Raw genomic sequence first — 27000 nt, 5'->3', positions numbered from 1 at the left:
ATAAAGGACTACAACTTTGAATTGCAATACCATCCCGGCAAGGCGAACGTAGTTGCAGATGCCTTGAGCAGAAAAACCAGAATGGTCACAAGCATGATGATAGCCGAGCATCAACTGATAGAGGATTTCCGAAACTTAGGCCTAGCAGTGGTGAATAGCGAATGCGAGGCCAAATATTGGGCGGTGCAGATCACCGACGAACTACTAGAAAAGATCAAACAGGCTCAGCAAGCCGTCGACTGTTTGAAGAGGTTAAGGAATCAATCTGGTGTTAGCCTGAACCAGCAAGGTATAATTACCTTCCAAGGGAGAATAGTCGTCCCTACGAAACTCCTAAGAGAGGAAGTCATGGAGCTAGCACATAAGAGCCAATACTCAATACACCCAGGAGCCACCAAGATGTACGCAGACTTGAAGAAGAATTTCTGGTGGAAAGGAATGAAGAGAGATGTTGGAAGATACGTAAGCAAGTGCATGGTGTGCCAGAAAGTAAAGATTGAGCATCAGCGGCCGGCAGGCACCCTACAGCCCTTGAGCATCCCCGAGTGGAAATGGCAGAGTATATCTATGGACTTCGTAACCGGCCTACCCAGAACTCAAGCAGGCTATGATGCCATCTGGGTAGTGGTGGACAGATTGACCAAATCAGCACACTTTATACCGGTGAAAGGAACTTACACGACAGAGAAGTTGGCTCAGATTTATGTAAAAGAGATTGTAAGGTTACATGGCGTCCCTGAAAGCATAATCAATGATCGGGATCCTAAGTTTATGTCCCGATTCTGGTCTTCATTACAGCAGGCGTTTGGGACCCAACTGCGATTGAGCACGGCATATCACCCCCAAACAGATGGGCAGATAGAAATAACAATACAAACACTTGAGGACATGTTAAGAGCTTGCACTTTAGAGAAGGAAGGTTGTTGGGATCAGTATCTGCCATTGGCAGAATTCTCTTACAATAACAGTCATCATGCCAGTATCGGTATGGCCCCGTATGAAGCACTTTATGGAAGAAGGTGTCGTACACCTGTATGCTGGGAAGAAGTGGGCGACAGAGAGATGTTCGGGCCGGACATGGTGAAAGAAACGACAGAGCAAATTAAGATGATCCGCGACAGGTTGCGGAAAGCCCAAGATCGGCAGAAAAGTTATTATGACTTGAAGCACCGACCCCTATAATTTGAAGTAGGGGATCATGTGTTCATCAAGCTCTCCCCTGTTACTGGTGTTGGTAGAGCTCTCGGTGTAAAGAAGTTAAGCCCACGCTATATCGGTCCCTATCAGATTCTGAAAAGGGTAGGACCGGTAGCCTATCAGTTAGCATTACCACCCAATCTGGCAAATCTTCACGATGTATTCCATGTAAGCCAGTTGAAGAAGTATTTAGCGGATCCCTCACATGTGGTGTTACCGGATGCTGTGGAAGTAAGACCCAACTTGAAGATTCCGGTAAAACCTTACAAGATTCTAGACAGAGAAGAGAAGCGCCTTCGCAGCAAGGTGATACCAATGGTAAAGGTACAATGGCAAGGAAAGACTCCCGAAGAGGCAACCTGGGAGCGAGAAGACGAGATCCGACAGAAGTATCCCGACTTAGAATGTTTGTAATTTTCGGGACGAAAATTTTATTAGGTAGGGTGGACGTAATAACCCAAAAATCATATACTCGAAATTTTTCTAATGAAATGAAATGAAAAGGGATCAAGTCCATATTCAGTGAACGAGTAGCTTTGAATAAGCAACATTAGTCCTAAGTGAGAACCCACTTTAACTAAGATAATTAATAACTTAGCCCAATGTGGTTTAAAGCCCAAATAAAGTTAAAGCCCAACCTACTTAAGAATGTAACTAAGTTAAAGGATTTAAGCCCAAAGCAACGCAAGCCCATTTTATAAGAAATAGCCCAATTAGTATCTAGACCAAGATCCAAGCCCACACCACCTAGCCTTGACCCAATTACAAATGGTCCAACACTTATTAACTTAATGGGCCAAGACACTCACCAAGCCCAACCCAATTCAAAGGAACAACCCTAGATGAGGTGTCATCACATGATTGGAGGAATTTGAATGAGCTCCACCTCCCCTACAAGGGCAAACTCGGCCATGACAAGAAGAAAAAGGTGTGGTGTTGCTTTCCACACTCCCTAGGCGCCACTTAAGGAAGGAATGGACAAGTAAGAGCTTGAGTAAGACACACTCCAAGCCTTAACCATGCATGTGATTTCCTTTCTTCAAAAGCAACTCTACTTTCCATACCCACCTTGGATGACGCAAAATGATGGAGAAAGGAAGATTGCTTCTTCCACACTCCAAGCCTTAACCACGCATGTGATCTTCTCCAGAAAGCAACTCACATTTTCTCCTTACACACCTTTGAGGGCGCACTCATGACAAGGAAAAGGGAAACTTTCTTCTTACACACTCAAGCCATACATGCCATCTTACAAGGTCAAAACTTCCTCCTCCCTAGGCATACACGGTCACCAAGGGAAGTCACATGACCAAATCCCTCTCACTCCTCACGGCCACATAACTCAAGGAGCCAAGAAACCCTAGTGCAAATCCACACTCAAACCCTCCTTGAATCAAGTGCCAAGTGGAACACATGCATCACCTCTCCTCCTTACACATTCAGCCATCAACAAAGAACAAGGAAAGATTGTTCACACTCCACACCCAAACACCATTCACCACCAATGCATGTAGATAACTTCCCCCACATTCACAAGTTACACTCAAGTACCCTTCACCCAATGCATGTAGATAGCTTTCTATACACTCACAAGTCATAACCTAATATCTCAAGGAAATGATTGCAAGACTTGAATAAAAGATCAAGCAAGGAGCTTCCTCCTCCCTCTAAGGCCGTGAAGCACCAAACAACAAGATAAAGGACTTCTTCCTTCTCCTTATTCCCTTAGCTTCAACCATATCTCTCCTCATCAAGCCAAGCAAGTAAACACTCAAACACTTCATCTCCTTTACTCCTAAGCTCGGCCATAACAAGTAATAGGACCTAAGATCACCTTAAAAATTTTCTAAGCTCTTCAAACTCTCTTTCCATCACCCACATAGGTAAGGTAAAAGCTTCATCTCATTTTCGTTTGGAAGAAACTAGAGATCTCTAAGTTCCCACTCTCTTCGTGTAGAGAGAAACCAAGAGGATGTTGGAAGCCACTCCCAACCCTAGAGGACTCCTTGAAGATCAAGTTGGAGTTATATTTTAGACATTATATTTGAGGTAAGATTTCAGGAGCCCTTCATCCCTTCAAGTGAGTAGAATGAACTCTAACTAGTTTATATGACTAGATCTTGGACTAATAAAGCCATGCATGCATCTTTCATCTTTAAAATCACCTCTTAAGTATATCATCTCTAAATGGTTGAACCTCAATGGTATGCATGCACCCTTTAAATATTCACAATATTTACTAAGCAACCTAACCCTAAATGGCCGAACCTATATGTACCCTACTAGATATTGAATACGTTCTTTAAGGTAATATAAAAAGTGTTGAAGTAAATGTTTTAAACAACATGTAGGAAAGCATTACTTGAAGAATCACCACCTAAATGGCATTAACCCTAAATGGCCGAACTTGATGAGTATTAAACCCATGAACATGTTATCAAAATTATCCCTAGGTATGCGCCCGCTAAATGGCCGAACCCTAATAAGCCTAAAATGGAAATATGTGAATGTTTTCTTCATACCATGATGTATGGCCGAAATGTATGCCATAAAATATGACTTATGCATGAAAACAATTAGTAAAAATTATCTCCTAGGCATTTTCATCCTTAGAGAGCCGAACCTATGACATGAAGAATATTAAAGTTTAGATCTATTAATTTTAGAACCATTTACTAAGGTTGAATATGTGACTAGGACAAACCAGAGCTTGAAAAGAGATCCAAGATACTAGGACCTTCATTTGGCCGAATCCATCACCTACGGGAAGAATTTACAAAGCGAAAAAGTGTAAGAGATTTATGGTTGTTGAAGCGGCTACCCTATGGTTGCCACCCCTTTATGTTAAAGTGAGGTTTGACTGCAATATGTTATATGATGCATTACATGATATGTTTGGTTGTTTGGAACTAATGTTTATTCATGCAAGTTTTGTAAGATGGCCTGTGCACTAATACCACAGAGGCAACCTGACGAGGACCCTGGGTATTCGTCCATAAGACCATGAAGAGTAATTGCCATGGCAGGATTGGTATGATGATATGAAAGCATGATTATTTTCCAAACTATGTTTCCAATGTTTTGCCATTCTATTATTGTACATGTTATTATGTGACTATTGCAGGAGTAAGCATCATGGTTTGGAGGTTGCTCCAACTGTGAGTCCTTACTGAGACCCCCAATCTCACCCCTCTTTGGGGAAACCCACTTTCAGGAAAAAAATGACTAAATGGGTAAGGCAGAGAAAGAGGCTGGTACGAGTTGAAGAGGAACCTGCGCAACCACGTGTAGTTGATGATGACTCCAAACTATTGGAGATTTAGGAACTTACTAGCCGAAGGAAAGCTCTTGGAGGCAGACTATATCATATCTGCTCTAGCTGGGCCCATGTGGCTTGAAGATGCACCTTCCTAAGGGTGTACCTAAGTTCTAATTTGGGATGACTGTAATAGACTATGCCACTTAGACTATTTTGAACATCTTATATGCCTTTGATGTACGATATTTTGGGATGTTTATGTTTTATGGACTATGAATCTAGTAGGAAAGATTAAGTAACATAAGTCACTATCCGCATAAGACACTTAAGTAATTACCTACTGGGTAGTAGTCAACACTAAAATTATGATCATGTAAGTGAGCCCTTAAAATAACACATAAGTATAAGCATGGTGACCAAGTAGAGATTAACTTGTAAGTAGACCGTAGACAAAGAAAAAGAGAAACTCATGACTAGAGGAATAGATAAGTTAGGGAAAAGAACGAAATTAATTCCCATTAGTAAATCTTAAGTTAACCACGCTTAAGTACATGGATTCCGCGCATTGAATGTCAAGAAATGTTACACCTTTGATGGCCTTATTAAGGGTGTTACAATAGTAAATCTGAGAAGTGTATCTTTATTGGGTACAAGGATGGCGTTAAAGGTTATAAGTTGTGGAATGTGGATACTAGAAGTGTAACTTACAACAAAGACATTGTATTCAGGGAATCTAAATTGAATCAAATTTTTTGTGAAGCTCCTGAAAAGTCACAAACAGTGGAGTTGGATGTGGGTTTGAAAGAGGATACAATAAACTCATAGGTTGAATTGGAAAATTGGAATTCTGTAGCTGCTGAATATAACGAGGTAGAGGATGAATTTTCTGAAACCGAGGCTGAGGTTGAAGCACCAGTGCTGAGGAGATCCACGAGGGAAAGAAGACCATCTGAGAGGTATACATCTGAAAATTATATCATGTGTACTAGTGATGATGTTTGTGCATTTAATATTACAGGTGATGATCTTAGCACTGCAAAATAAGCTAGGAGCTCGGAGGATGCCAAACAGTGGGAGGAAGCTACGAAACAAGAGATGAAGTCTCTGATGAAAAATTAAACTTAGAGTTTGGTGAATCTACCTGCAGATCAAAAAGCAATTGGTTGCAAACGGGTGTTCAAGAAGAAGGTTGGTGCCAATGAGGAGATTGAGCGCTACAAGGCTCGGTTGTTTGCAAAGGGATATTCACAGATAGAAGGGGTTGATTATGGTGAGGTGTTTTCACCTGTTGCAAAGTTAAATTTCATAAGGATGGTTTTGTCTGTAGCAGCTACATATGACTTAGAGGTGGAGCAGCTGGATGTGAAGACAGATTTTCTTCATGGTGATTTGGAGGAGGTTATTTTCATGAAGCAACCGGAAGGGTTCATAGGCAAGAGGTAAAGAGGAGCTAGTCTGCAAGCTGAATAAATCTCTGTATGGCCTATAGCAGTCCCCGAGGATGTGGTACATGAGTTCGACACTTATGTGGTGAAGCTTGGCTTTGACCGCTATGATGCTGATCATTGTGTTTATGTGAAAAGGTTAGCAGGTGACTTTGTTATTTTAACTTTGTATGTTGACGACATGTTACTCGTTGGAAACAGTTTGAAGATGATCAACACTGTTAAAGGCCTGCTAGCAAAGCAGTTTGAAATGAAAGATCTAGGCGCTGCAAATGTGATCTTGGGTATGAAGATTAAGAGGGAAAATGACAAAGGAAGATTATGGTTATGTCAGCGAAAGTATATAGAGGATGTTCTGAAGAAATTCAAGATGACAAACTGCAAGCCTGTATTGACTCCCATGTCTACTGGTTCTAAGTTATTGGTTGACCGGTGTCCCAAGACTGAAGAAGAAAAGGAGAAGATGACGTCAGTTCCTTATGCTAGTGCAGTTGGGAGTCTGATGTATGCCATGATTTGTACTCTACCTGATTTTGCTCAAGCAGTGGGAGTATTGAGCAAGTATATGTCCAAGCCAAGAAAGCAGCATTGGACGACTGTGAAGCGTGTGTTCTGCTATCTTCGTGGTATGTCTGACCTTGGATTATGCTATGAAGGCGTGAAGGGATGAAAGAGACATACATTATTAGAGCTGAGATGCTTTGTGGATGCTGATTGGAGAGGTCACATTGATAGTAGAAGGTCTACAAGTGGATATGTTGTTTCATCATTCGACGAAGGTATCAGTTCGATGAGTAAGAGGAAGAGCACTGTTGCTTTATCTACTATAGAGGCTGAGTACATGGCCTTGACACATGCTGTTAAGGAAGCTATTTGGTTACGGAGGTTGTGCAAAGTGCTTGGCTTTGCACAAGGAGAGATGATCGTTGGGTGTGACAATCAGAGCGCCATTTTCTTGGCTAAGAACCCAGGTTTCCATGCGAGGACCAAGCATACTGGCATACAATATCACTTCATCAGAGAGAAGATTGAAAACAAGGTTGTATTGCTGGAGAAGGTTGACACAAAGGTCAACAATACTGATTTTCTGACCAAGGCAGTGACTTTAGAGAAGTTCGAATGGTGTACAGCTGCATTGGGATCAAAAAAATATGCGAAGCATTCACCAAGTGAGAGAATGTTGGGTATGGTTAATACTTCGCATGCTGATGAGGGCCCTAGTTGTCGGGCTCATATTGTAATTTTCTTAGTAGTTTGGGCTTGGGCCCATGAATAGCTGTTGTTAGGGTTTTCTAATTTTATTTATATTTTTCTTGTAAATCGAGTGACTTGTAACGAATGGCGGTGAGGTGAATGTAGTACAGACAAGCGTAACGTAGCCTAAATTAGGTGAACCAGGGTAAATACCTGTGTCTATTCTCTCTCTCTTTCTCTTTTCGTTTGTGATTTGTGTGATTGTCGATTTTCAACATAAAGTGCACCAAACAGTGATGACAAAAGTCCTTATAATATCAAGTCTTAGGGCCCGTTTGGATGAGCTTTTTTTTTCTTGAAAAAAAACACTTCTCATTTTTAGTTCGTTTGGTTGTCTACTTTTAAAAAAAGCAGAAGTCACAAAAAAGTAAAAAACTTACTTTTTTCAGAAGCTAAAATTTTTAACTTCTAGAAAAAGCAGAAGTTAAAAGCCAAATATTTTTTTCAAAAACTAAATATTTTTATAAAAGTATGAATAATTTTAACTTTTGTAAAAAGCACTTTTAAAATAAAGAAGAAATAAAAGTCACATTTTTTATAAGGTGAAACAAACGGGCTCTTGTACTAAGTGCGGATAAGGAATCCTATGTTAATCTCTTATTGGGGTGGACTTTTAAGCTTTTTAATGCCAAAAGTCCAACAGTGATGGGTCTGGACATGTACATTGTTTATGCTTCAATTAAAATAAAATAAAAATAAATCTTTTTGTGATGCGTTTGTGTATTGTACACAATTCAATTCCTATAGAGACTCTTGGCCTGTTAAGGTTTTGGAAAAATTAATTCAATCCCCAAAAGAGCTCTTAGTGCGATAACTCTAACCTCTATACATTATTCATGCTTCATTATACAAAGATACCCATTGATAGACCTGTTAGTATATGGATGTCCTAGAGACAATCTTTTGATTAGATTAGGACATATGTAGACCTTTTATATCGTCGCAAATAAAAGCACGCACTATTTATCCTGTTTCATATTTTGTCTCAATATTACTATTAATATTTATATGAGTAACTGGATAAACCCCTTGGAATAAAATAGGTATCTCTTAAGTATCTGTGATGAGATCACGATCATGAGGATTCAAGGATACTGCATGTTTATTCCTAATTTTATGTTCCTAGTCTAGAGACACTGAGAATGGGGATCAGTGATCTCGGGTAAGACTAGCACGACTTATCTACTTGTATTTGGATGCAAGGTAAAGACCTCATGAGCTACAGATATGGAGATGTCTTAGCTAAAGTCGTGGGTGGACCTATAAGGGTATAGCTCCCACTGAACAGACCCACAAAGAGAGTATCATTAGAGTAGTCTCTTTATATTTGGGTATGTCTTTACTAAGACCAGAAGTTATTACCTAGACTGTGTTCTAGAAGGCATGCTTTGATTGTGCACCTCGTCTGCCGGAAACATGGAGACTCATAGGTATACTGTTGGGCTTGTCCTGAAAGAACACAGGGCTAGGGTGATAAGCTGAAGGAATTCGTCAAATCTCTGTGAGAGATTAGGTTATCTGTAAACCGGAGAAATAGGGATGACATTTACAGGGACTCAGGAATCTATGCATAGTAAAAGAGATCATGAGATGATCTGCCTTTAGAGTCTGTAAATTGAAGATTCTCTATTTCGAATAAAGCTTACCCTAAACCGCAGGGGTTGATACGCTTCCTTACCCTAAGTTTTATGGGAAGGTAACCGAGACGAAAGGAAATATATACGACAACCAAATATGTGTAATACGATGATCAAGTCATTAATCTAACTAGTTCTGGGGCAACAAAGCATTGCTAGTGCTCTGTGTTGTCATTAGATGGGTTGTGGGCTTATTGGGCCCAAGCCCATTTATGTCAGTGGCTATGTTGGACCTAATGGGTCACACACTAACACCTAATTGTCTAGATGCTCTAGCATTAAAGGTATTGGGCCTAACAATTGTTATTAGCCCAAGAAGTAGTTTGGAACTCCACAGATAGGGTGGAGGGCGCATGGATCAAAGTAATGGGCTTGGATAGTCCAAGACATTACTAATTAATTTAATTAGTTAAATTAATTATCAAATGTTTAAATTTTGAATTTTGAATTTGAAATTTGAATTTTGAATTTGAATTTTGAAATTCGAATTTTGAATTTTGAATTTGAAATTTGAAATTTGAATTTTGAAATTTGAATTTTGAAATTTGAATTTGAATTTTGAAATTTGAAATTTGAATTTTGAATTTTGAAATTTGAATTTGAATTTAGAATTAGAATTAGAATTTAAAATTTAAGTGTTTGAAAGTTTGAATTCAAATGTTTGAAATTCGAATTTGAATTGGCTATGAAAATTTGTTTCATAACAAAAGGATAAGATGAGATCTTGTTGGAACATATCAGGAGGAGATCTTTTGGACATAATCCAAGGATAATGGGACGCTGATTTTGGCTAGATTTGATCATCAAAATCAGCTCCAGAAGATACGGTCTGTTGGGAGAATATTTGAGTGAGTTGATTTAAGTTTGAAATGCAACTAACTCAAATGTATCTGGGCACCTTTTAGGCTATATGGGGCACACCATATAGCTGATTATATGATGATTCATGATCAGATTTCTGACTAGGTTTTGAACTTAGTCTCATGAGAATATTCTGGGATGTTGTTGGTAATTTTTGAAATGCAACAACTCCACTTATTCTCTCCCCATAGGGCGCCACTTTGATCAGATTTTTGGGAGAAAAATCTGATTTGTTTTTGAAACTTAAAAGGCTCCTCTTGTGTGCTTAATGTGTAGTTAGTTCCTCCTTAGGTTTTTGTGAAAAGCCAAGCCTTTCTCTACTCATCTATGCGCCCCCTTGTGAGGTTTTCTCTTAGAACACTTCACTCTTCTAAACACTTTTACCTAACCTCCTGCATCACACACTGAGCGCATAGCAAGCCTTATTGTGGTGATCAATCGGCGGCCTTACTGGAAGGAGTTCCTGTATCTAGACGCGAGTGGTGTGGATCAACGTTAGAGGGTCTGAACCCTTCAGACCTACCTTGATCATCTTGAGTTTTCATGAACAATGTATGACATACGTCTTGAAGTATGTATCTTAATATGCATGTGTGTTCCGCTTGCGAAAAATTTTGTTTTTCCCTCTCACGCATGTTTCGGCTTTCAAGACCAATTCTACTTTCAAGACCTACGTAGGAGAGAGTCCCGCTTTTTCCGATTTTCCCATATGATGTAATTAGTGCTTAGACAACCAGATCTCACTGATCAAATAAACTTGGAAACCATAAAGGGATACATCAATTACTTATGTTTGTAGTACAGTCTTTATATATAAGGGCAAGTGTAGCCCTGCGGGTCCATTCGTGGCAGAAGTTGAATCAAATATCAAATGATTTGTAATTTCCTTAAATAAAGAGCTAGAATTCAATCCTACCCCAAATGTTTTTGTGGCTTTGTTCTATTATACTCATGCACCAGCCTGGCTATGAGCTTTAACATTTTCAACTATTTGTTTGTAACTACTCGTGCTGGCCGGTTGCTTTTGCCTTTAATGGGAATAACACAATTTTTATTTTATTTTTAGATTTTTTTCATTAATTAATCAATTAATCTGTTTGAACCGAGCAAAACCAAAAATGCTACAGAACATTATAACTTGAGACCAGAATTCAAATTCGAAACCAAACTGAAATAACTACCTACCAATTACTTAGTGTTAGGTGGTTAGCACAATTTTTTTCACGAAAATGTATGGATCATTTGGGAATTAAAATGTTTTGGTGCAGAACACCCGTCAGCATTATAAATCCATCCCACATTGACCTTTCTGCTGTGAATTGCGAAGTGAAATACACATAATAGTTGTTGTCTCATTGGTGGGCCTCTTGGCCACATGCCATTGAATATCTTGTCTCACTAGGGTATCGCTTTGCTGTTTGGGTCCCACTCAAACTTTAGGCATATTTGCCCTTTCTCTGCTGACAAGTGGCCTTGCTAAACCAAGGAAAAAGCCCTTTCATCCGTTTACACTAATAAGTAATAACGATTAACAAACATGTTACTGCATGTCAATTTCGATGATTCCTTAGTGTTAGCTTAAGACCTAAACAAACATGTAATGCACATATACATGATCGAATGGAACTGTATTTGAACAAATTGAAAGTTTACAAAGTAGCTTTTGGGTACTTATTAGGACAAGATACATACATATATAAGATGTATAAAAATAATTATGATTTTTTTTTTAAATATTTCAATCGGTTCATTTTTTCCTGACTAGTCTGATTTGGAGAGGGTCACAGGATTAAGATTTTAAACTCCTTCTAAAGACGGTACTGAAAATGATCACCTCCATCTGCTCAATTCCGCCAACTGAGCTACCATCATTACGTTAATAATTACGAATCTTCCCCTAATAATATGTTAAGCTTTAAAAAGAGTCAGTTGTTAATATGATATTAAAGGCTACGACCATGGTCATCTATTGATATGATAATAAAGTTTTTTAGGGAACAATAACTTCAAGAATTTATAGGAAGGTTCTTTACAAGACATGATTTAGGCCCCATGAGCTTTATGTTTTTTCAAAACAAAAAAAAAAAAAAAAAAAAATCATTTCATGATATAGCTTTTGAAAAAAAAAACGGGAAGTTGAAAAAAATTATATATATGATAAAAGTGTTTGTCATTTTAAATGAAATAATATTATTTTTTATTTATATTTGTTAAGTTTTCACCTCTTTTTTTTCCGTAAAATTAGAAAGAGAGGGAAAATGGAGAAGAGAAAAGTTAAAATGATAAACGTTTTTCTCATATATATTTTTTTGGAAACCAAGATTTTTTTACTTTTGAAAAACCAAAATATTATTTCAAAGTCTTTTTTAGATATTAATCCAAACATAAAATAATTTTAACTTTTAAAAAAAAAATTAAAAAGCAATACATAATTTTTTTTTTAAACCGATCCAAACGGATTTTTTTTTTTATTTTACTAGTTATCGTAATGATTTCATCTATTTATGCCTTCACAAGCAATTGGGTGGAGGGCATGACTCTTGTGATTTGTGGAATAGTGCGGGGATATGGTCTTTATCCAAACTTCTTTGTCCTGAAGAATCTCTGTCCTATTTAATGGCTCAGGCTCAGAAAATTTGAAAACCATTATGATATTTTTCTTCCTTAAAAAATTTGAGTGGTAACTTTATAAAACTGAATTTTCATTTTCTCCAAAGAATATACTTTTTTTTATTAAAAAAATTGTTAATTATACACACATATCCATACATATATATATATATATGTAAAGAACCTTGGGATACACCATCCCAAAAGCTAGCTCAAAGGGTGGGAGTGTCCAAGGTCTTATAAACTCCACATTAGTTGCACATACAACCAATGTGAGACTATATATCTCAACACGCCCCCTCACACGAGAGCCCAGAGTGGACAATGCAACAGGCCCGGCCTACGCCACAAGAGAAAGTGGGGGGTGGCGAGACTCTGATACCATGTAAAGAACCTTGGGAGCATGTAAAGAACCTTGAGGTCACCACCCCAAAAGCTAGCTCAAAAGGGTGGGAGTGTCCAAGGCCTTATAAACTCCACATTAGTTGCACATACAACCAATGTGGGACTATATATCTCAATATATATATATATATATATATATATATATATATATATATATATATATATATATTGGATTTGGAATTTTTTTTTGAAATCTTTTAAAAAAAATGTTATTATAAAATATTTTTTAAAATGCCTTGGATTTTTTTTCTCCAAACTCTAAAAACTTCGTTTTGAGATATCATGATAAGAGAAATACTATATTCATATATATCACATTTTATTTAATCGCTCAAACCCAGAAATTAGAACTACTGATATTTTTTCTTCCCTAGGAAAATATAATTGAAAGAATATACTGGTGTTTTTTATTTAAAAAAATGCATGCAAACATTAAGCACAGCAATGGCTTGAAAGTCACTTTAATGGGTAATGGGTAGTGTCCCATTTATCATTCAAACTGATTTACTTTTTTTATATATATATTCTTACTCGAAAAGCCCCAAAATAAAGGAACAGAAAATAATAGTTCAACTATACATGCAAGCCTTACTTTATAGCATCAAAGCATCTTGATAGCCTCTCGTTGCACCATACTATGAACTTCCCCTTAACACAAAGTGAGCTACATGCAATGCACACGCATACACCTTTTCTTTCACCTAAAAATACACATGATATGACAAATGAATGGAACAGCATAAGATTAGAAGCTTATATTAACTAAAACCAAACAAGCCTAGAGTGAACATATGCTTCTTTTAATCCATATATAATCGAGCATCCTAAACAACAAAATTAACTTAGCTAGACTTCGTTTTGCAATACGTACGTGACTACGACATTGAAACAATACGAATTAAGTAAAATTAACCTACCCCATCAACTACATCATCATCAATATCTTTAAAAGGTTCCATTACCAACACTTACAATTTGAAAGAGATGGAACTACCAAAAGTTTTCCACAGGCATCGACTTTTATTAGGGGAAGATCCACAAGGAGATCAAAGGGGAATAAAAGGAAATTTAATATAAGAGTGACTATTATTTTATTAATTAAATTATATACTTATGTACTATTGTGCCATCCAAACATTGACCAAACAAAAACTTTATTGATCTATCTAGATTTGCTGAAACTTCTGCTGTTTGTATGATGACAAGAAAAGGAATTGGTATTGTACAACCAAGCATTACCAAAGTGCTCCCCCTAGGGGTCTACATTAATTATGTAGGAATTGACCCATGTAAAGCGATCACGTCCTCAACTTTCCCCCCCTTAGAAATTACGTCGAAATCACGCATACAACTTTAGTTTATTCATAATGAAAGTATATACACTTAAATAAGTATGATTTATTTAATGGGTTTGTATTTGTCATTTAACATGACATAACAAACTTTTTTATACACATAATATTTTGTGGGGTTCACACTTTTTGAAAGAAAAAAAAAATTACGACACGCAAAACGAATCTCTATAACATTAGACAATTACTTTTTCTATAAAATAACTCTTATAAAACCCTTTATTTAATTAACGAGCATAGTCCAAACTTATCGTGGGGTCTACACTCATGCTTTTGATTAATAGCATGATGCAAAGAAAATTTTACCTTTGTTGACTAGATCCTTATCTGTATGTGTAAATTGTTTCCATTTTTAAAATATCAATTCATATTTTTTGTCCCATTCAAAAAATTTACCGTTTTCTTTGACAAATCCCACACGAAATTTCTAGCTTGCTTCGGATAGAATCATAAAAAATGATAAAAGTCCCGTGAGAAAAATACATAAAAATTTTTTTTATTGTGTTACGTCAATCCGATGGCTTTGTTGTTCTTTTCCGTTAACTAAAACTTTTCCTTTTGCTTTTGTGCTTCTAATTAAGTTGTAACATAACTATTCCATTAAATAAATTTCGAAACATATTAATTGAGGAGGAATATCCCTTTCATAATTAAAGATAAATTTTGGGTGCTTCAATTAACCGTATATAGGTCATCTCATGGAAAGAAAAAGAGAGTTGGGGATTCTATTCATATGAATTAAAAGCTAATATCTCTTTTTACCAAAAAAAGAAGAAGCTAATATCTCAAATGGATAGTAATCTGGGAATAAGTTGTTTCTCACAGAAACTGAAGACAAATCACTGTATAAAAAAAAAAGCCAAATTACAATTATAATATCATAAGATACACACACAAAATTGCGAGATCAAATATAATTAACCTAAAAATCACTCCTCGTTAAACCCGACTAATTAACGAGTGAGGAGTGGGGGTAATCATTATACGCAACATTACTACTGCTCCGGTTCGCTCCCCCCAAAGCCAAATTACAATTATAATATCATAAGATACACACACAAAATTGCGAGATCAAATATAATTAACCTAAAAATCACTCCTCGTTAAACCCGACTAATTAACGAGTGAGGAGTGGGGGTAATCATTTTACGCAAAATTAATAATGCCCCGGTTTGCCCCCCCCCCCCCCCCCCAAGCCAAATTACAATTATAATATCATAAGATACACACACAAAATTGCGAGATCAAATATAATTAACCTAAAAATCACTCCTCGTTAAACCAGACTAATTAACGAGTGAGGAGTGGGGGTAATCATTATACGCAACATTACTACTGCTCCGGTTCGCCCTCAAAGATAATTAACCTCTATCTAAAACTTTGTCTTCAAATTATTTTTCTATGATTTCCAAATTTCAATTGTTATCTGAAGAGAGAAAAGCCAAGCAAGAAAAAAATTAAAAATTAAAAAAATCAGCAAACCCTTTACGGATAAAGTTTTGTCATTAATTAGATTATAAATTATTTATTGATTACACCATTTAGCCCACATATACATGCATGTTCGCCGCCGATTATGTTAACCTCAGCTGCATATGATCCTCATTGCAGCATGCAACTAAATATGCAATAGTAAATGCCATTTATTGTGGTCCGAAACACTGAAGCTAAACAAAATTTCGTTAATTTTAGCAACTTTTTAAAACATTAATGCCAAAAATCATTCAAGACAATTATTTTCTGCTACTCATCATCGATCGACGTACGAAAACTCCCAGTTATATAAATGAAAGGGCATGCATTTGTTGAGATCATGCGTGCATGGATGACTTCGCGATCAAACCATAAAATTAATCACCTAAATCACAATGAATTGTTTATTTTCCTTCCAATCTTGTTAATAACAATTTATCACAGGTACGTAGCGTTCAAGATGTTTCTTCGTTGGTCAAATGAAACATGGTGATCATGATCAAGTCCAACAGTAAAGTAATAAACTCCATTGGATAATTTTAATCAAGTTGTTATATAATATTGCATTCTAAATAGAGGAGAATTATATTGACAAATTTTTCTTTTTATAAATTTATAAACTACAGTATGTCTTAAGACTTTACTCAAAAGTGTCTTGTCGGAAATATATAGTATAATTTATAAGAATTTATAAATAAAAAATTTATAAATATAACATTTCCTTTGTAAATAGAGGAAGGATATTCTTACTACCAAAATCTTATACTACTAACTTACTAGCTATCTAATCACCATTGAATCAAAGAGAGAGAATGCTAAAAAGTTTTTGAAAAAAGAGAAAATGTTGATCCAATGGTTATTAGATAGGTAGTGAGTTGGTAGTAAAAGATTTTGGTAGTAAGAATATCTCGCCTCTTGTAAATACACTTTAATAATAGAATAAATTTTACAAAAAAATAATAGAATAAATACCCTTTTTGGTCCCTAACAAAAAATATAGTCCCCACTTTAGTCCCTTATAAAAATAAATCAGTAAGTTAGTCCCTAACAAATTTAGAGTGGACCCATTTAGTTGAAATCGTGGTTCCTCACAAATTCAAAAAAGACCCATATTAGTCCCTCAAAAGGACTAAAATGGATCCACTTTGAATTTGTTAGGGACTAACTGACTAATTTATTTTTGTAAAGGACTAAAGTGGGGACCGTATTTTTTGTTAGGGATCCAAAAGGATATTTACTCCTTAATGATACTTATCTCATCACAGGAGACCGAGAGATGAAAGAAAAATACTTCCCAAACAAAGCTTCACAAAACATGAATAAGAAAACGATAACATAGAAAACACATGCAAATATTAAGGAATCAAATTTGCACCCACGTACAAGACAAAGGTTCATTATGAAAACTTCTTTCAAAAACAAGTACATGAAATAATAACATTTTTCTGCACCTAGTTTTCGCCTTACTTGTTATTCTCATCAGCTACAGTAATTTCATTATTTGTTTGTCCAAGCAAGCTGCTTATGGATCGAGCTTTTACTATTCCAAGCTTCATCTTCTTCTTTGTATTCATCACTGGCTTCTTCTCGTCATTGTCTTCACTATCATTGTCCAAGGAATCATTGACACACTTGGTTTGCATGTTCCTTGGTGCAATAGTAGTGGTTGTAGCAATAGACCTGCTTCTTACACTTGTCATGCTTCTTAACCTTCCCTTACCCAAGTGATGCTCACACAATGAGTAACCCACAAGGGTTTGTTGACAGCACCTCCATCCTCTCCCATTCACACGACTGCACCGTGAACCTTCCATGAGTGCACCACCCCTTACCCTCTTCTTATTACCAACGTTCACATCAGGTTTTGTTTCTCTTTCCTCTTCTTCTGCATTGTTATCTTCCCCTTCTTTAGTATCATCATCTTGTGCTGAACATTTCTTGTTCAACTTTGTCTTCATCTTCAACTTCATCTTTCTCTTAGTATTATTATTGTTGTTGTTGTTGTTGCTATTCTCTATCAAGCTCCCTCTTCGTTTCTTCGGTGGAAAAGCTTTCTCTCCCTCGCACCATCTCATATCTGCCATGCATGTATATACTCTCTAACTAAGTTAACACCATTGAGTGATAAAATATTCATGCATTGTGACAACACATTCATGTTTGTTACCTTGTTTTGAAGGGCTTGGCGGTGAGAAAGACCCACACAAGATGCCTTCTTTCCTACAAACAAAGAAGACCCAGAAAGAACCACAACCTCATTTATATATACACAAACAATTTACAGCGAAAAGGGAAAAGATGAAAAATAGAAGGAATGTAATATTTTGAAAGAAAGAGATGTGATGTAGTTGGGGACCAGCATTTGGTTCTACCTACTAATGCAATTCAAGGGCAAATGCTACATAATTAGCCAATTTAAAGAAAAAAAAACGATGGCTAAGATAGGAGGGTATATATATGGTGCCTACACAAAGCTCTCATTTAAAACACTTTCAATAGTATTTCCACTGACAGTGCTTTTCTTTTTTATTCATCTGTTTTGGTGGTATATATATTAAATAAATAAATAATTTAAATGTTTATTTCTTTTTCCATGGTGGTTAAAATCAAGTTATGGGTCTCCATGTTTTCAACTTTTTTTAACTACAAGATTTCATGAAAGAATAAGAGAGGAAAAAATTTCATTTTTTTTATTTATTTATTTTAATTCATGTCTTGGTTTCATTCTTACCTGGTATCGTTGCCCTTCTGTCCCCCTACTCCCTCATCTTCCACCTGCAAATCAATCACACACCAAAAAAAAAAAAAAAGACAAATACATAGGATCCACTAAGACATGGTTGGTTACTCCTAATGTCCCCCTTTGAGAGTGTAAAATAAAAAATAAAAAATAAAAATAAAATTACACCAACCCCATGTTGAACAAAAGTGCACTAATTTACAAACTCATCACACTATAAAATCCCCAAAAAAATGGGACAAAAACAAAAATTAAAATGATACATGTGATATATTTTCACTAACCATATAGTAGTCTTGCTTGTTCTGGTGTGCCCCACCCTCACAACCGGAGGAATCATCATAGCCGTCGGATGTTTTCCCGATCGGTGGGAGTGGCTGATCAGACGGCTGAGAACGATCCAAGAGGGGTATTGGTGCAGTAGCCGAACCATAAGTGCAAAAAGGTTTTGGTGAGGTGGTGGTAGCATTGTTGAGTTGCAACAAAACCGGTGACCGGTTGATCCGGTTGGGATCTGAGAGAGTCACCGGCGAGAGGGGGAAAGGCACTTGTCTCTTCCGGATCCTCATCGGTGCAAGAAGGGAACTTCTTCTATCTCACCAGATTTAGTTCAGAAACACCAATAGACTTTGAAATTCTCACACCCCAGAAACGATCTTTCAAGTTAGATTTCAAGGAAAATAATGATAGAATAGAACACATAGAGAAAGAGAAAAAAAAAAAAAAAAAAAAAAAGGGGTAAATACTAAACACCCATTTACTTCAAGCCCACAAAGACCAAGAAAAATTTAAGCTTTTATGATTCTATCAAAGTCTCTTATCTCACTGGCACAAACACACGCACACTTTCTCTCTCCTTATATGTTTCGGTGCTATGGATTTGTGTCTAGCTTTTTTATTTGTTGCACCACAGAAAGAAGGGTGTTGTTGTATCACTTGTATGGGTGAGGGAGGCACGTGTGACTAGTTTTTGGGATGGGAGGCACGTGTGGGGATGGTGACTGGGTTGGGCGGTAGCCGGTGGAAGAAAGAGAAAGAAGAAAAAGACAGAGTACGGACAAGGATGACAGGGTGGATACGGGAGAATTAGCAAATAGAAAATTAGAAATTTATTGTTCAAATTTTTATATTTACAAAATTGAGAAAATAAAAAAACAAAAATTATGATAAAAGAACAAGAAAGAGGGAAGCGAAGGAGGAGTGGGTGGCTCTATCGTTTATACTTTTAAGAAGGACTGTGGTCCCCACAACCGTGACCCTCCTTAACAAGGACCCATATGTTCTCTAGTCAATTCTTATTCTTTTCCATTATATAGGAAGAATTCATAATGCAAAATAATTACTGTACATATGCCATATATGTATCACGTGAATTGCTTTATTAATATTTTTTATGCTTTTAGATTATTCTTTTTATTTTTGAGTAAACACCATTTTTAGTCCATGACAATATCTACGAAATTCTTTTTAGTCCCTGGCAATAAAAAAGGACCAAATTGGTCCCTAACAGTATGAAAAAAGGGCCACGTTAGTGACGGAGGAGTTGACATAAGGACTAATGTGGCCCTTTTTTCATAATTTTAGGGACCAATTTGGTCCTTTTTTATTGTCAGGGACTAAAAAGGATTTCGTAGATATTGTCAGGGACCAAAAAGGGTGTTTACTCTTTATTTTTTGTTTAGATTAAAAACTGGGATATCATAATACTTCAACAAATTATGATATTTTATTTACTAAAGCTGGCATATGTGTAAAATGTTAACGTTTGTATTTTAAATTAAGGTTTATATTTTTATAATATTATATATTATATTAGCAAATATAAGATAAATTAAAATTTTATTATATTTATGTTAACTGTATATTAGTTTTATATGTTCTATCTTAAATGATTCATGTTTTCTAATTATTAAAATTACTTAATTAGAGGTTTATATTTTTCATATCGCAAAATTCTTTTTTTTAGCCGTCAATGACATCATTTTGATCCTTTTGATTAATGGAAAAACATTTTCTTATGTTGCATAAGAATTCAATTCTTATGTTGTGACTCTTCGATTTGCGTGTAAAAATTTTCTTTTCTTTTTCTTTTTTTAATAAATGTGGGGTTCACCACTAATTGAGTCACAACATGAGAATTGAATTCTCATGCAACATGAGAAATCAAACCCCTTAATTAATACCCTTTCCTATTTTCTTTCTTCTTTTCCTATACGTAGGTCATTGTGCCACACCCACCACCATCTCGCCCCACCATCATCGTGCAATACTATAATAACCCAAATAATTAAATTATGCAAATAAAAATTATTTAGTAACTAAAAAGAGTTAATTTGATAAAAGTCTAAAATTTAAATTAGAGTAAAGTCTCTGTTGCATCCCTAACAAAAAATACGGTCTCCACTTTCATCCTTTACAAAACAAAGTCAACTTTATTCATCCATTTACAATTCTAGTTCTTTGAAAATGTGATCCTTCAAAAATTCAATCAAAATCCAATTTAATCCCTAAAAAATGACTAATATGAGTTTTTTTTGTATGAGACAAAAGTAGGAACCGTGTTTTTTGTTAGAGACCCAAAAAGGGCTTTACTCTTTAAGTTAAGTCGCTTTTTGGGGAAAAGTGCAATTATTAAAAGTTTTGGGACAAAAATATAATTAAGCAAAAGTTGCCAAAACTTAGAAATAATTTAGTGAAACTCATTCTATATAGTTTTGTGAGCCTAAGTTAATAGCCAATAAATTAGAGTTTGTGTGAGATTTAATTAAAGCTTGACACATAGAACACAAGATTAAGTCACACACAAAAAAAGTCTAAGAAGATTTTGACTAAGTCAGAAGACCAAATTTTCTCACTTTTCCTCAAAGTCTCTATCCTCTCCATTGTGTCTTACATATTTTCTTTCTCCTTGGCCGAATATAAAATCTCCCTTTCTTCCTCTTTGTGCAAAACTTTGTCCAACCCATGAGGAGCCTGCTTAGCCTTTCAAGAATCTTTACTCAATCTTTCATAGAATCGTCACTCAATCTCTCCCAACACTCAACCCTTTCAAGAAACCAAGAAGAAAACAAATTCTAATTCCTTAAGGAGCATGCTTAGCCCACTTGGAGTATTTTAGAGTGACACTATATATTTTGGAGTGATATGCACTTGTAGGTCAATTTTGATAGAACTTGTATTCTTTTTGGTTAATGTGTAAATATGGCCTATGTAGTTATATTCATGTTGATGAATCTTGGTTTATAATTCAAATGCTTAAGTATTATGTTTATGCTATGATTGATGCATTTTATTAGCACTTGTGTATGAAAATGCATATGATGTGAATGTGATGTCTTGAAGCCTATTTTGATGAATCCATTGATGGATGTTGTATGTTAGGCTTATGGATAGCTAGGTGTATGCATTTGATATGAGAAAATGCTAATTAGGTGGTAATTTGAACCTTGGAGGATCTCTCAGAACCTTTTATGCGACAAATAGGGGAAAATGTTGTTGGTCTTTGGCTTATGTCCATGAAGATTCAAATCCTTCCCCCAAGGATTTGAATATCTACTGTTATAGTGGAGGATTCAAGTGCTTTTCGAAAAGATTTGAATCCTACTTGTTCTAAGGACTAAAGTATGAATCTTAGTGGTTCCACAAAAGGCTTAAATCCCTTTATCCAATGACCTATATCTAAGGATCACTTTTCTCACATAAATTAATCTAAGTAGGACTCCATGGTTATGGTATTTATGATAATGAAAGAACATGTATTCTAGTATGGCCTAAACCCACTTCCGATGAGTTGTGGTGCCTTAATTAAGGGTGTGGTACCCTTGGGAAGTTGGATGAACCTCTTCCACCACTGATGGAAGTCCTATCATTAGTACCCAATGTATAAGGGTTAGTAAAGTTTTAAGTCTTGAAGATTGAAGCGGTTAATTGAATGAATGAACTATATAGAATATGAATGTATCAAATTGAGTTTAATAACATGTTTATGAAAGGAAATTTTTTAACTCACACTTTTGTTTAAGAATAAATGGTTAAGTCACTAGTGTAAGTGACAAAGTAAATGATTTCCTTAATGTTTCTTAATTATTTATGTTGTGTTAAATACCATAAATGAGTTAATGCATCGGGTGCACACGGGGTGCTACGAGCACCACCATTGCACCACACCCACAAATGGTGGAAGGTCCATTTTGATGATTGATCACCGCACCAACAGAATAGTGAGGATATTGCTCAAAAACCTAGTGTCTCGCACTTGCTGTCTCTTGGTCATCAGAAAATAGAAAAACCATAACCAGCTTCGTAGCCTTGTCACGTATGATATTAAGCGCAATCACAATCACAATAATTAATTTAAAGTATGACTATAATTTTTCCTTTTTCAACATTTTCCATTTTGTTTTAAAATTCATACAGTATAAAATTAACCCAAAACTATAATTATAACCATACACAATACATAATGTCAAATCTAGCTTAAACATATCATCCATGCCTCTTAAGACTCTGCAATGAAGTCCCCATAAACAACATGGCACTAAAACTCGACTTCCAATTCGAATAGAGAAAACAACACCACTTCCCGGGGAAGTATTCAAATACTTCTCGAAAAATTCGAATACTGCCTGAAAAATATTCGAATACTTTTCACGAGTATTCGAATACTCACTTTACATAAGCTAAAATCCCCTATTTTGAAAGCATTCCAAAATCATACAATACCCTCCATGGGTTCATACAACTTGATAGACATGGAACGAAAAACCAAATGCCCAACAAACCTATGTGCACTTACATCCATTAACATATATTTCAAGTTATAACAAATGAAAATAACATCAAGTCCATTACATGTCATGTTAATGTACATATGTAAATCCATATACAAGTCTTCCAGATGAATACATATACATCATATATCATTTGGCAAAATAATACATAAGTTAACAACCTATACATACGTTTCCAATACATCTACATAGGCATAATCAAAAGAGGAATAGACATCCCCTATGCTCTCAAATATGAAACATAATGTGAGACACACATCTATATATCAAAATAAATCCTGCAAGCATGCAAAAAATCATGGCACTCTAGCCTGGTCTTTCACTCCGTGATACTCCTGCATCGTCAGTACCTGCACCTGAAATCCTCATAACGCGGGGTGAGATATACATACATATATCAATAAACTAGGGGTCCTTGGAGATTCATCCACCCCCAAGTTCACTTCAGCATAAAAGCAGTAAATCATATGATACAACATATACATACCCATGCTATGCAAATAATGCTCATCCAAGACATCCCTAAGGACAACACACTTTCTCAGGAATGCTCATTCCGCAATAACAATAAATCCTACTGGCCAGAGAACCTACACTCTATAAATTACACAAGAAACATCCTTGATACATACAAAGTGTAAACACATAGTATACACATACATATATCCAATGCATCATATAAAATCTATGCAATTACATATAACATATAAATCACTCCCCTTCAGGGTATGGTGGAACCAGCACGAGATAAATCTCAAGGTCCGAAAGCTTACTATAGTAGCTTTCCAACCAAAATCCAAAGTATTCTGCCACCAACTATAAGCAACACCTAAGCTTGATTCAATGAAAATTAAAATAACACCTCGTATTCTAAAACATATAATTATAGTTAAAACATGAATTAAAGGGTAGGATTAGTGAAAATCCTGAATTCGGAACCAAAATACGTAAAAAGGGTAAAATGGTAAATTAGCGAATACGCAACCCTAGACAATGAAATGTGAGTAGAAGGTATCAAATGGAAAAACTAACCCTGTAAATGGATTCAGAACAAAAAATTGAGTGGTTAGGCAAGTTTCTGAAAATTTGATGAATAGTGTATTTACCGAGTAAAAATATAGTGGTACTGTAAGAACCTGCACCGCTAAATTAGGAATTTAATTAATTAATTATAAGATTAATGAGATAATTCCATAATTGAACCTAATAATTATGAGAAGGCATAAATAATTATGGTAAGTGATTAATAATGTTGAAAGTCGCTTTTCTGACGAAAAGTGCAGATACCGGTTCTGCTCCACGGTATAAATGTGTACCGATGAAGTATCCTGGAAAATTATGAAAAGTATGTATATGTCACTAGAATAATATGTAAGACTAGCATAACGAGTTTCAAGTCAAAAAATGAGAACTAGTGTCAAAACTGATACTGGCTTCGTAAAAACGCGTACCGGAAAATTACTGCAAAAAATAAAATAAAAATATGACAAATATTAGAAAAATGGCTAGGTTTAGAATCCCAAGTTTGAGATTAAAATGATAAGCGTAGCTATTAAAGCTAATATAGTGTGATTAAAGTTAATGAGCCTATATATATCTTGTGGCACAATGCCCTAGGTCAGAATACAAAATTCTTACGTGAGCTTTTATACCCCTTGGTTGCTGGTCAGCTTCTCCCCATTGCCACCTCCACCTTCTCTTCCTCTTGTGAGCCAAATGTGCCATTTTCTTCTTGTTCTCTTCACCAAAACACATTGTGGGTGTGAGAGCTTGCATTGGGAGTGAGTAGGAGACTTCATTTCTGAGTTGAAGGTTCAGTTTTGGTGTGAGTTGAGGGCTGAGTTCCTTGGTTGGGGTGAGGAAGCCATTCTCTGTCATTTTAGGCTTCAAGAAGCCACCTTTTGATAAAAAGACCCATCTTGTGTTGCATTTTCGTGGTTCCTTAAAGTCAGCACCTTGGAGCTGTGTTGGAGGCTCCAAGTCAGTGTCATTTTCGGAGTTTTGAGCTTTGGAGATATACCATGATCATCTCTTTGTCATTTTTATGATTTAAGCTTGTTTAATCCATTAAAAAGTGTAACTTTGATCATTTGAGTTAAGGACTAAGATTCTGAGTCTTAAACATGTTAATGAACATCTGTGTATGGAGTTATTGGACTCCAGATCGAGTTTGGACATTTAAAATGGGACTTATGCAGAGAATGCACGAAATTCTGCATTCTGTCTGATAAGTATTCCAATACTTTGTATTCGAATACTTTTCATGTAGTATTCAAATACTTATCCCTTGGTAGTCGAATACTCCTTGTAGGGGTATTGAGATACTTTTCTAGGAAGAAAAGTATTCGAATACCATAATGTAGTATTCGAATATTGAGTAGTATTCGAATACTGTTGGGAAAGTATTCGGATACCTTGTGGTATTCGAATACTTAAGTGAAAGTAATCGAATACTTTCTGGAGACATGGAGTATTCGAATACTCATCGAGGAGTATTCAAATACCTCCTGCAAAAATTGCATGAAATGACTTAAAATGAGTTGGAAAGCCTTAATCACTTAATGGAATCTTGAGTAATGATTATTGTATAAACAGATTGTGATTGTGTTGTTTGTGGGCATTGAGCTAGTGTGAGCTTGGCTTGGATAGTTAGCTTGCGAGGTAAGCTTTCATGTCCTCGGTTTAGCCATTGTTGGTTCCACCATACCCCATGGGGGGATGGTTTATATGCATGATGTGTTTTCATGTATTGATTTTGAAATGCTGTTGAGCTGTTATGTGCAAGTGCTTATAATATGCATGTGTTGTTCCACCTAGACGGTAAGCCTGTGTATGTATGAGACATGCCATAAGGTGATTCTGTGGGTGGGTGTAAGTAGTGGCTTGCACTAAATGTAGGCAATAGACGTATTTAAGTCCTGCATTTCTCTGGCCAGTAGAATAGTGACACACATGACATGATTATTCTGCTGCATTGCACTAATTTTGGAACTTATACTATATTACTGCCTTTGAACTTATATTGCACATGTAAGTGAGCTTGGGGTAGAGAAATCCTTGAGGACCCCTTGTCTTACTGAGATTTCTGTTTAGAGATCTCACCCCACGTTTGGGGCACATATTTCAGGTTCAGGTAACTCGGGGGTTGAGACCTCGGGTAGAAGGAGGCCGGAGCTGAGTGACTGTTGTATATCTGCTATAATGATATGATTGGATGTCGTTTATGTTTATCGTCTTTATGTTGATGTTTGAGTTGAGACTCAGTTGGGCCTTGTTGCCTTATTTGGTGAGCAGGGGATTGTCCATGCCACATTGATTGACTATGTCTTATTGTAGATTTGAGATGTATTAATGTATCAGGATTATTGTTCGGACTACGTGTTGTAGATCCGTGACTTAGATACTCACTTGTTTATATTATGAGGTTATTCAGTGTAGATAGCTGTCTATTTGCAATTACATACAGGCAATGTTTTGAAAAAGGATTAAGTAATCAACTTGGTAATATTAATGACGTAATAATTGAAAAGAAAAATTTATTCCGCATTTTTAATTAAGCGTGGCTTAATACGATGACATGTTAACAAACCGGGTATACACGAGGTGTTACGGGTACAGTTGCACTGAAAAGCGTGCCGAGTGAAATTTGAGCTCTAGGCTTGGAAATAAGTTGGAAAAGGTACATAGGACTACGAGTGTAAATAAGCTAGGCTAGGCTAGGCTCTGACTTAAATTGGCCAAGCCTGTGTAAAAAAATTGGGTATGGCCTGACCTATTAGCCTGTGTAGGCTCCAAATGGTAAGTATGGCCTTACCTATATTTAAAAAATAACAGCCTTGGCCTAGGCCTCTTAGCCTGTTTAAGCCTATTAAACATTCAACAATTAAAAGAATAACTAAATGATATTATTTTATTATTCAAAATTATTAAAAAAATAATTTTATTTATTATATTTTAAATAAATAATATGATGTAGG

At 35.9% G+C, this 27000-nt stretch overlaps 1 protein-coding gene across 1 annotated transcript; it reads right to left on the bottom strand.

Moving 5' to 3' along the window:
* Window positions 1-16942: 16942 nt before the first annotated feature.
* LOC133286773 (uncharacterized) lies at window positions 16943-19128 on the bottom strand. The gene is made up of 4 exons (XM_061484221.1): window positions 18518-19128; window positions 18225-18268; window positions 17661-17713; window positions 16943-17570 (listed from the first exon to the last, which is right to left on the bottom strand). The coding sequence occupies exons 1-4, from the start codon at window positions 18800-18802 to the stop codon at window positions 16957-16959; spliced, it is 996 nt and encodes a 331-aa protein (XP_061340205.1). The 5' UTR covers window positions 18803-19128; the 3' UTR covers window positions 16943-16956.
* Between the last annotated feature and the right edge of the window lie 7872 nt (window positions 19129-27000).

Source organism: Gastrolobium bilobum, unplaced genomic scaffold (assembly GCF_033153095.1).
Source record: "Gastrolobium bilobum isolate Gb01-03AN ecotype WA unplaced genomic scaffold, APGP_CSIRO_Gbil_v1 utg58405, whole genome shotgun sequence".
In the NCBI taxonomy this organism is placed as follows: domain Eukaryota; kingdom Viridiplantae; phylum Streptophyta; class Magnoliopsida; order Fabales; family Fabaceae; genus Gastrolobium; species Gastrolobium bilobum.
Note: the sequence above shows the minus strand (reverse complement) of the source record. Positions and strands in the feature narration are given on the sequence as shown.